Genomic DNA, 12,386 nt, shown 5'->3' on the forward strand with positions numbered 1-12,386 from the left:
GGCTTTTAAGGGAGAGTCAGTATCATGTAAAATAGTGTTTCTTTGAGTAAATACAATCTGAATGAATAGGTGACTTGCAAATGATCTTGTGGAACATGTTTTCTTTATTTGGGAATTACCTATGCTGAACTGCATTTTAATAATGGGCCTTCAAAAGTTCTGCTGATCTAACTTACGGCTGTATATTATACATGCTATTAGTGGGGTTTGTTTTGTTTTATTTTAGTTCTAGTTAATATATAGTGTTCTATTAATTTCAGGTGTACAGTATAGTGATTCAGCAATTCCATACATCACCTGGTGCTCATCACAACACGTGCACTCCTTAATCCTCATCACCTACGTAACCCCACCTACCTCCCCTCTGGTAACCATCAGTTCTCTGTAATTAAGAGTCTGTTTCTTGGTTTGTCTCTCTTTTTTTCCCTTTGCTCATCTATTTCTTAAATTCCACATTTGAGTGAAGTCATGTGGTATTTGCCTTTCTCTTGGCATAATACTCTCCAGCTCCATCCATGTCATTGCAGATGGTAGGATTTCATTCTCTTTTATGGATGAATAATATTCCCTTGTATACAAATACCACCTCTTCTTTATCCATTCATCTATCAATGGACACTTAGGCTGCTTCCATAATTTGGCTATTGTAGGTAGTGCTGCTATAAACATCAGGGTGTAAATGTGACTAATTTTAGAAGAGTTACTCTTGGAATAATTGAATAGAGAGTTATATAAATAGATGTACAAATGGATATTCTTTTTATTTTCATTTGTGTGGCGGCAGTTTTTTTTTTCTTTCAGGTAACATCCACGACATTCATTGATATTTGAACCAGAGAGTGTACATCTCACCTCTCCTATTTTATGAAGACATAGAATCATGATTTTGGGGGAAGGTGGCTAAATGTTACCTTTAGAATAAGGAAAACAAAACAATTAGTGTTAATGAAGATTGCATTAAACAGAAACTCATGTACTCTGTGGAAAATAAATTAGCATAAACTTCTGGGGAAGCCATTTAGCAGTATGCACCAAGAGGCTTAAAATATTTGTCTTTTGACTGAGAAATTCTACTTATGAGAATTTCTTAGAATAATCATAAAGGTAAAATAGGAAACAATCTAAATGTCCATCTATAAATTAATGGTCTAGGAAACCCCAGTCAGCCAATTCTTATGTAACCATTGAGAATACATACTAGGAGTATAATATCACATGAAAGATGCTTTTGATATAGTGCTCAGTGGTGAAAACCATAATGTAGAACATCATTTATCCAGTATGATTACAAGTTGGTAAAATATACGTATGCTGGAAAAAGTAAAATATTAAAATGTAGGTAGTGACTTATCTTTGGATGGTCAAACTATGTAATTTTCATTTTCTTTTACAACTATTTCAACTATTACAACTATTTCTTTAATGATCATATATATTTTTATAGTGGGGGAAAAGAATGTAATCCTTCTACTTGACCATTAAAAATATTACTTTTCTTGCAGCTTTAAACATCAGTAGTAAAAGTCTGTAAACATTTGAATAAGACTTTTGCAAAACACATTCTGCAGCATGGATTCTCTACCAGAACAGTTTTTTATGAGGTAAGGGATAGGTTGACAAAAACCAACCATGTTTGTTGCATTTGAAGACACAACATTTGTCCTTTCCATATAACCTTGGGAAGCTAGTATAGATGAGACACGTTTATGCTTCAAGACAGTTTAGCAACTTTGATTAGTGGGGGATGTAGATGGGGGGAAATCTAATTTCAGGAAATTTCTCTTAAGTACTATACTCTGGCTAAACTCTAGTTCCAGCTTTGCTACTTTCTAGGTATATAACCTCTCTGGACATCAGTTTACCCATCTTAAAGTGACTGCCATAGTGACTGTTGATGTACCTTCCTTTTCTAATATATCAGGAGCATGGTTTGATTCTGTTAATGTATATTGTTCTGTATTAAGTATTAATAATAAACGAATAAGATGAATGAGAGGAAGAGGGGTAGTCAGTGGTACAAACTGAGGAGTAGAGAGCTAGGAGGAGAACCAGCAGCCACAAAGAATGCAGAAGTTTCCACAGGAGGTTGGAGGGTATGATGGGCAATGTTAAATAATGCAGAAAGGCTAGGTAGAATGAAGAACTAAGACAAATCTGTTGACATAACAAGGAGGATTTCATTAGTAACCTTTAATAGAGCCATTTTAATATTGGGGAGGGAGTGAGGATTAGTTAAGCTTACATACCAAATTTGTTAGGAAAACTGGTGAATATAGCAGCCCACATCCTACACTTTGGATTAAGAAGCTCTGAAGTAGGTTGTTCAAAAGCTTCACAGGTGATTTTAATAAGCATCTGAGACTGAGAACTGTTGGCTTGAACTCCATGAAATGGAGTTAGCAAGTAGGGTATGCATTTGAGAACTTTATGTACTCTTCTACAAAAATTGAGAGGCTTCAGAATACTGGTGCACTATTTCTTATTCCTTGACAACACAAGAAAATTCCTTATGTTCCTTTTTGGAGTGGAGCTTAGAAGTGGATAAAAAGATAGTTAAGAGGTTTTTCTTTGCAATGACATTTTAAAGAGCACTGAGAACCATCTTGTGAAGTATTGTTTGTGTGTATAAATCATCTTTCATTGAAACTGTCACTATGTGGATAATACTGTACTGTTTATCTGTCCCAGTTTCCCCTGACAAAATCTGTTGGCATAGCGGAAGATGATAAATGATTGTCTATGAGATGAATACATAAATGTGAAGTAAAATGGGATAATTTTTATAAAGTATAATGCTGAGTAAATGAATTGATATGTTTCTCACCTCAGTTTTATCTCTGCTAGTGTATAGAATTCTTATGGGCCTAATATCATGGTTCTGTATGTAGGCAAAAGCAATAAATTTTTTCAGTTCTGTATGTAACACCATATATGTTTGCATTTTAAACCAATGCCAGAAGCAAAACTTGTCAAGTTATTCATTTTTACAAAAATAGTTGGTTTTTAAATATGATATTCTCCCTCAATTTTAAAAAATTATTTTGGAAAACTGGATGACTATAATACCAGGAACTTGAAACAAAATATAAAAGGATCTACATAAGATAGATCCTTTCCAAACCTTTATTATCTTAATAAATGCATGCACATATACACACACACAACATGAGGCTTCTTAAGATCCTTTTTTCTTTATACTGAAGCAGTGCTATAAAGTTTAAATTTCCCCATTATTTTGGTCTATTGTGTGTCTATTCAAGTAAAGCTTTTTACATCAGCCTTCAGTTCTGTTTATCACCATTTAGTAAGGGACAGCATAATTTTTTTCTTTAGCTTGAGTTATCAGTCTTTGCTATACATTGTTTATACTTTTGAACTTTCAGACAAATTCACTTGTTAGATTCTTTACTACTGCAGTTTAATTGTGTTCTTTGTAAGGAGACCCTCTGAATACACCTTTATTTTTCATTTAAAGTAGGGATCCTCCTGTGGAGGGGCAGATTAAGGAGGACATCAAGAATAAGGTAGAAAAATCAACTGATCAACTGGTAAGAGAAGATTTAATTTTCATTGTTAATTAGTAATGATTAATTAGGTATGACAACATAATTCTAAATCTAGTCAGTTAAAATATTTGTTAAAATTTGGGGGTGAGTCTACTTTCCTTCCTTTACAAGTAAAAGTATGGTCATAATGAAAGCTCTCTGATAATTGATATGTGTGTCTCAAAGTTATTAGAAGCACCAATTCTCACTAGAAGTTAAAATTAGTAGGTGATTGAATTGACTTTCCCAGAACATCCCAACAATCAATTTTAAGAATCTCTTATTTGTCTTTTAAAAGCAAAATCCAAACAAAATAAAAACTATACACATGAAGAGAAAACACACACACAGAATTTTATTTAGTAAGGCATTTCAGAGTTGTTTTGAAATTCTCTTTCCTGTTTTTATCTTTACTGTTAGAACTTCCAGTTCAAAATGAAAGAGAATAACTGAAGTGTACGTTAATATAAGGCTTATATTGGCAATGACAATAAATTTTGTCGTAGCTTAAAAAAGACATATATATGTATACACACATATATATATATATGAAAGCACACATCCACACACATACATAAATATCACATGTGCTTATATTTAACTAAGGTTGGATGAAGAGCTATTTGGTTCCTTTTAGTGCAATTTTAACCATATACATAGTTATATATGATTATTGATGTGCACTGTTAACAAAGCTTATAAGATTATCAAGTAATATAGGAAGAGAAAATATAAACATAAAATAATCATATTCACCTGCATGAGGTTATCGCTACCAAAGCTGTTGCAGAAAAATACAATACAAATACAAAATACAATATATGCAGATGTACATAGGGAAATATACTTGAACCAGGGAGATTAGATCCAGAATATATTTTTCTAACTACAGAACTGGAAATACAGAAATCAAATGCAGTAGAAACTTTGACCTGAATTTGGTTTAGAGGCTAAATTAATTTTACAAAAATGATTTGAGCATCAAATATTTTGATATCTGACTTAAAAGATGGAATTTATATAATTAATAACAACTAACTGAAATCATATTTATAGATAAAAATACTTAATAAGCGTGAAGCTTAGTATGCTCTATTAAAAATTTTTATTCATGCCATAATCTTGCTTATCAATTTGGTAATTAGTATAAGATGAGTTTGTGGTGTTTTTTGACTGCAGAATTGACCTTTAGTTTGAAATGTGTGCAGTACTAACAGTGGTTATTCTTTTTAAGGGTCTACCTATTGTGGAAGTTTTGTTTTTGTTTTTTTGAACTTTTTGAAAAATATTAAACCTACAGAAAAGTTGCAAGAATAATACAAAGGATACTTATATACCCTTCACTGAGATGTAGCAAACTGTTAACATTTTCCTTCATTTTTGGATATAATTTTCATACAATGAAATATTATAAAATGTAAGATTATTTGTTGGGTATTGATGGGAATGGAGGAATCCTAATTTAAGACTCAAATCCAGAAGGGGAGAGTAGGCAGATGGGACTCTATTGTGGACTTTACTGATTCCTAGTCACTTTCCTGGGTAATTCTAGTCTGTTGGAGACCTGATGGTCAAGGAATCACCCCCACCAGGGCATTTCAGTGACTCAAGTTTTGCATGGCTCCTTAGTAAGAAACTGTCAGTTCTGATTATCAGAGGTCAGCAACAACATATTCATATTCCATAAGTTTAAACAGTGTATAGGAACTGAGGTATCATGTTAAGATTTGAAGGAAGGCCATCATCCAGGCACATCTCCCTTTCTATCGCCCGCTCATTCCTCACAACTAATGTTAATAAATAATCCAGCAGGACTTGACTGTATAGCTATTGATTAACCATTAATTATGGCTTCATTAAGTTTGTAAGAATGAGTTCCTGTAGACCCAAGATTATTATGACTTACTCAGTTCTGACCAAATTAAGAGTCATTCTATTTTACTACTTTGTTTATAAGTATGATGTTTTCTAATTCACTACTCTATAAAAAATGGTATAAGTTTCACATCTTAAAATATCTACTTTCATTTATAACTTTCAAATGAATTTATGATGAATGTATTAAATTAATGTATTAAATGAATATATTAAAGCTTCCTTAGTTTTGGTCTTAGATTTCCTGTTATGTTTTAAGTTCCTTGAAAGCAGAGAGAATGTCTTATTCTTACTTGGATTTTCTATAGGTCTGTCACAGTGATCTACATATAGTATGTAAAGGCACTTTTTAAAAATATTTGGTCTTAATATTAGAGTAATATGAACATGTATAATTGTGGAAAGTTTTAATTAATAATGTCTTCTAGGATAAACAGGAAAAGGACACACCTACCGATCTTGTCTCTGTTAACCTACTAGTAGAGATGAAGAAGTTATTGAATGCAATTAATACTCTACCAAAAGGTGTGGTCCCTCACATTAAGAAGTTCTTACAAGAAAATTTTTCCTTCCAAATCATGCAGGTAAGATTATAATTTGTTCTTTGAGACAGAAGTGCAACTCTTTGTATAGGACTCTCCAGGGAAAACATACTATTTTCCTTTACTCTCACACTGCTACTACCCTCACAGCACTTTTGACACTAGATGTGTGGATTTATTCACACACCAATTCTCCTATACTAACTAGTCATCCTACAAGTCAATTCAATTCTAACACTATCTACCTAGAGTTAGTATCAGATCCCACAAGTTAAGGGCTCAGTCCCAGTCCCACAAATCTGCCCCAATTCAGACACCAGTCACAAGTCCTAGGTTGTCTCTAATACTTCTGACCAACTGGCTATAGATTGGGGCTCCCATGACCCCTTTTGGGTCCCACAATTTGCTAGTATAGCTAGCAAACACTTAATGTTTATCAATTTATTATATAATAAAGGCTATGATAAAGGATTTAGATGAGCCAAATGAAGAGATATATACGGCAAGGTCTGGAAGGGTTCCAAGTAGAGGAGCATCTACCTCTGTGGAGTTGGGATGTGCCACTGCTCCCCTGGCATGTGGATGTGTTCGCCAAGCTGGAAGTTCTTTGAACTGTATACTTCCAGGATTTTTTATGGAGGCTTTATCATATCATATCATCATTGATAATTACTAATTCAGTGCCCAGCCCCTCTCCCTCTGGGAATGGGGGATAGGGCTAAAAGCTTCAAGCTTCTAATCATGGCTTGGTGTTTCTGGTGACCAGCCCTATCCAGGAGCCTGCTGAGTGTCATCTCATTAGAACAAAAGATACGCCTATCACCTAGGAAATTCCCAGGGCTTTAGGAGCTCTGTGTCAGGACCCAGAGTCAAAGACCAGAAATTATCAGGAACTAGGAGCAGAAATCATGTATGTATTTCTTATTACTTCACAGTGACTCTTTTCCTCCCTCCTTTCTTTCTCACAATAGTGTAGCTAAAGTCTTGAAATCTTCATCTTACTTTTTGCGAAGGGCCTTGACTTACAGACTTTTATTAATGAAATAAGTTAGTTGGTGCTAGCCTTTCAAGAATAATGGTGGGAATATGGGTTAGTAGCCAGTAAGCCATTGACTGTGAGGTCTAGTGTTTATTTTTATTCTACCAGTAACCCATAACATGCCACCCTGGGACAGGGAATTGCTTTCAGTTTTCCTAATTTGTAGAACGTTAACAACTTTTTCAAGAATGTAAGATGAAGAAAAATAATGTCCTAAACTTTTTTATTTATGAATAAAATAAATACTATAGAGAATATACTGTAGATTTTCATTTTGGAAATAGTTTTTTTAGATAATTTGTGAAACTTTCAGCATAAGATGGATATCAGTTCCTAAATGAATGGAGTTTTTCAAAGTTAAAGAAAATGTTCTACTCATTTCTTTGTAGCTTTTAATTGGGGCAATTCCATGGTTGCCTTTTCTGTGGAAGAATACATTATTAATTATTTCCATGAAACAAATCAATACTGTTATGATTAACAATTCAAACAAGCTCTACAAATATCCAAAGACTACATACAATTATAACCTTAACTGAGATAATTTTCCAGTATGAATTCTGGTTTGAAACTGATGGAATTATGCCACTATTTTCCTCTTATCTGTTGGAAATCACCCAGAAACAACAATCAGTAGCTTTTCTATATGCAAACAACAGCCAATTAGAAGATATAGATGAAAGAGTACTTATTTATAATAGCAATAAAAAAGGGAAAATACCTAGGAAAACACTCAAGAAATATATAAGATATAAACTAGTATTTCTCAAAATTTTTCCTATACCACCTACATGAGACTATCTGAACCCCATACTAAAGTCCTAAAGAATCAAAATCTCTGGGGGTAGGTCTGGGAATCTGCATTTTAGCAAGTATCTACACGTTGATTTTTTTCACATTAAGTTTAGAAATCAATACTTTATATTAAAACTAAATAGAGATTTATAAAATTCTAATAAAGGTAAGAAAAAAAGACCAAATGAAAAGCAATACATGTAAGAAGACACAATGTGATAAAGCTGTCTGTATCTCCCATAATTCCAATAAAAATGACCAAGTATGTTGTTTTTGGTTTTGTTATTACTGAAAGCTAATTCTAAAGTTCAGATGGGAAATAAAAGGAAAAATAGCCAAGAAAATTAGAAAAGTGTAGGGGAGACAGGCTGGGAATTTGCCCACTTAGATATTGAAACTTAATGTGAAGCTCTCATAAGTATAAGATTGTATTACTTGCTCCTGATTCAGTTGGCAAGTCTAGAAAATAGAAGAGAAATTCCAGAGTAGACTCAAATACATACAGAACTGTTACATATGAGAAGGTGAGTAAATTGATAATATTGAATGGAAACTGGACAAATTAATAATCCCAGTAGATTTTAACATGACTCTCTTAATAACTGATAGAACATGGACACAAAATAGGTAGAATGATAGCAAAGTTGATCTAATTGACGCACACACACACACACAAAACATGAAACACGATACCCAACAGTGGCAGAATATACATACTTTTTAAGTGCATTTACAAAAATTGACCATGTGTTAGTCACAAAGCAAGTCTCATCAAAGAATCACAATATATAGAGCATATTCTCAAACTACTGTACAATTCATTTATAAATCAATACAGAAAGATTAACTAAAAAATCATTGTTCTTAAGAGTAACCCATGGGTCAGAAATCACAATGGAAATTAGGTAAATTTTTGAACTGAATAAAAAATGTATATCAAAACTTGTGTTATAAGTAAAATATGTGTTTCAAGGAATATTTATAATTTGAAATACATGTATTAGACAATGAAGCAAGGTTGAATATCAGTCATCTAAACATAAAATTCAGGAGATTAATGGAAGAACGGTAAATTAAAAACAAAGTCAAAAGAAGGAAGTAATAAAGATATCTAAGTTTATTGAAATAGAATAAAAAAGAAAGTCAATAAAGCCAAAACTTGTTTTTTTTAAAGATCAGTAAAATTGATAGCCCCCTGCTAAAAATCTTAAGAAAAAGGCAAAAATAACTTAAATCATGAATGAACATGAAAACATCAAAATTAATTCCACAGTCATCTAAAGGATGATAGAGAATTCTGCTACCTGCAGTGGCTGCTAGAGTTGATTTAGAGCAACCTTGCTTTGAGAAGTACTAGAAGAACTGGACAAAATCTTCCCTTAGTAATGCTTCTTTGTGCTTTTCTGGCAGATCACTTCATTCAACTAGGGATTGAGATGTTTCCAAGCTTCTGTTCTGTGAAGAAGGGTCTATTTATGTTTTCCCTTTTGTAGTAGATACTGTGAGTGTCCTGCACATAACTCCTGGCCCCTTGGACTCTTATTTCAGTATGCTCTGGACAATCTCCAGTTTTCCATGTGTCTATGCCTCAAGGCTTTTTTTTTTTTTTCCCTGAAACTACAGAAGGCTGTACTCATGGCAGTTCAGAAATCCCAAGGAATTAATATTCTCATGTCATCCCATCACCACTCAATAAGCCTTGGGAGTTCTGCAAAAATTCCAGTTTTCTCTCCCCTTGAGTTGAATAATACTGCAGCTTGTATTTTTCACTGGTTTACAGAGTCTCTCTGTTCTATTAACCCCAGCTGCCCACTGTGGGTAACTAACTTAATAACTTACCCATTAATTTAAAGCTTGTTTTTCCTTCCCTGAATCACATCTCTATTCTCCACCATTGTTCTCTGAACCTCCCAAATAAACTACTTGCATTCAAACTGGAACCAAAACAGACACTCTTACTTTAAGGGTATATTTCTTCAGGGTCTGCACCAAAGGATGATGTGTTTACCAGGGTCCCTCATCCTTGATAGGTCATACACTCTGTTTTTTCCCCCAGCTTTGTAAGTTGGCTAAAAGCTACGCCTAACATCTTAGCCACAACTGAAAATGTCAATTGCCTTAAGGAGAAAAGTGGCTCCAAAAGTCAGTCTCATGTCTGAATGTTGGCTCCAGAGATTTTCAATGCCTTCGTAGCTTTCTGTTGCTTTCAAAAAATGGCTTTTACATTTTGTCCAGCTTTTTTAGTTCTAAAGGAGGTGGAACTTCAGTGTTAGGTTTTATATGTCTACTCAAATTCAAGAGCTACTGTTGAGTGACTGGTTGGATATATGAGTCTGGAATTAAGGGGATGGTTCTGAGCTGGAAATATAAGCTTGCAAACTGTCAGTACGTAGACACTACTTAAAAACATGACAGTGGGTTACTTTAGGGAATGTATGTGATGATGGGGAAGACGTTCATTAAATTGAGTGCTAGAGAGACGGAAATAAAGTCTCTAGTTATCTAGGAGAAAAACAGAGCAGTATCGTATACTAGAAACCAAGTTAAGAAAGTGTAGGTTAAACTTTCCACACAGATAATATATCATTAAACAGATAATGGAATTTAAGCCAAGCACTTGTAGGTACAAGGCTTGGGAAATGGATGCAAAGATAACACACAGTCCTCCTTTTCATTTCATCCATGGCAGTAACAAACTGTGATATAAGTCGTATATTAGCTTGGTTCCAATCAGATCGTAGCTTAAGATGCCTTGCCCTCATGTTGGTATTAATGCCAAGCATTCCTGCTTCCTGCAGGGTCAGGGCTGGAAGGAAGATTTTAGCTATGCTTAGAGGATAGAAGGTATGAGAATAAACTGGGATTACTAATAGAAGTGGTTGTGGCCAACCCCTCAGCAGGCTTAGGAATGCTTTTTAAGTGTTTTGAGGAAATAGTTACAGAGAACATTTGTCAGACTGAAAAATAAACAAGAAAACAATTGTATCTTGCTGGTGTGGATTTTTTCTTTAAATCCTCTCCAGATTTTCTACAACAAGCATGTATTATTTGTATAATAAAAATAAGTGTAGATATTTGCTTTAACTTAAATTTTGGACCAAATTATTTTCCACAGAGAGAAGTTGCAGCTAACAGTCAGAATGGGGAGGAAATTGTTCCTGTTTTAACTTTACGTTTCTTGATAACACAACTGGAAGCAGCACTTAGGAATGTTCAGGCTACTAATTATACTGTAAGTGTTTTCTTTTGAAAGTTTGAAATAATGGGTTTGGACAACATTTCTCAATGAGAGGGTAGCCAATGCATGCTTGTTTTAAGGTGTAGACCAGTTTGTATTTTCCTTTTACCTCTAGAGAAAAAGTATGCATAAATTTATTTCCTTCCTGTGTCTTGTACTTTTTGATGACTGCATGTCCATAATAAGCCTAATCTAGTCCCTTCCTTACTATAAAATTGTTTATCTTCATTCAATAAAGAGAAACTCAATAAATAGTAAAATTGGACTTTCCCAATTGAAATAGTTATAAACTTGAGAAACTACTACTTGCTTTCCTCCTAGTTATTAATCAGCTCCTCTTCTGATAACTATATTTGTAAAAATTGGAACTTCTGTCATTTGTTATTGAGTACTCATGAGAGATAAAATTAACAAGATATATTTGTATGTTAGAAATAAATAGAAAATCTGAGGAAGAATAAACCTGGCATCAAAAATCAGAACCAATATGGGGCGCCTGGGTGGCTCACTCTGTTAAGTGTCCAACTTTAGTGCAGGTCATGATCTCGCCGTCTGTGAGTTCAGGCCCTGCGTCAGGCTCTGTGCTGACAGCTCAGAGCCTGGAGCCTGTTTCAGATTCTGTGTCTCCCTCTCTGCCCATGCCCTGCTCACACTCTCTCTCTCTGTCTCTGAAAAATGAATAAACCTTAAAAAAAAAAATCAGAACCAATAGTATAAGACAGTAAAAGGAAAAGTCAGTTGCTTGAATAATTTGGATCAGTAAACTAAATTTTGTACACATGTAGAAGATGGATTAGAGTTACTGTCAAGAAAGGACCACCCAGGTACCAACCAAGGTACCCAAAGACACCAAATCCCATATTATAAAGATGTGGAGAAATCATCTTTATTTAGGACTCTCGGGATGGGGGTTCTAAGTGGTGATATATACCACCCTAAAGGAATTGTACATGGAGTCAAAAGAGCCAACAAAAGGGAGTATGTATTAACAAGTATTCAGCAAGAACTTCTGGGATGCTGAAGATGTGCTGTTTCTCCCACTGACCAGGTTACCAGGAAGTGAAATAAATGAGCATTAACAGATGCTGATTGCTTAGCCTACTGTACTTAGGCATTATTTCAATGATGAGTCTTACGTTAAGAAATGGAAGAGATCCCTCTCCTGGTAGCATTGTTGAGCAGAATTGGAATCGTCATGATCAGAGCAGCCTACTGCTGTATCCTATAGCTCTCACTGTTCCTCAAGGCCACCAAGGCCACCAAGGATAGGTGGAACAATTTGGTAGGAGGTGGCAGTGGGGTGAGGGCAGGGGACAGTTGCCAATAATATCTCTATATCCATTGAGTTCCAG

General features: G+C 34.4%; 1 protein-coding gene across 11 annotated transcripts in view; it reads left to right on the forward strand.

Moving 5' to 3' along the window:
• Positions 1-12,386, forward strand: part of DZIP3 (DAZ interacting zinc finger protein 3) — a 98,295-nt gene that overhangs the window by 14,286 nt on the left and 71,623 nt on the right. For 7 of the 11 annotated variants that reach the window (XM_019448276.2, XM_019448275.2, XM_019448283.2 and 4 more), the window contains 4 exons: positions 1,503-1,601; positions 3,476-3,548; positions 5,849-6,004; positions 10,912-11,028. In XM_019448276.2, coding sequence (XP_019303821.1) covers positions 1,570-1,601; positions 3,476-3,548; positions 5,849-6,004; positions 10,912-11,028 — 378 coding nt within the window. In that variant the 5' untranslated portion in view covers positions 1,503-1,569. The remainder of the gene's footprint in view (positions 1-1,502; positions 1,602-3,475; positions 3,549-5,848; positions 6,005-10,911; positions 11,029-12,386) is intronic. The other 4 variants (XM_019448280.2, XM_019448279.2, XM_053903319.1 and 1 more) reach the window with 1 other exon arrangement.

Source organism: Panthera pardus, unplaced genomic scaffold, assembly GCF_024362965.1.
Source record: "Panthera pardus isolate Hobbes unplaced genomic scaffold, ASM2436296v1 HiC_scaffold_16, whole genome shotgun sequence".
Classification (NCBI taxonomy): domain Eukaryota; kingdom Metazoa; phylum Chordata; class Mammalia; order Carnivora; family Felidae; genus Panthera; species Panthera pardus.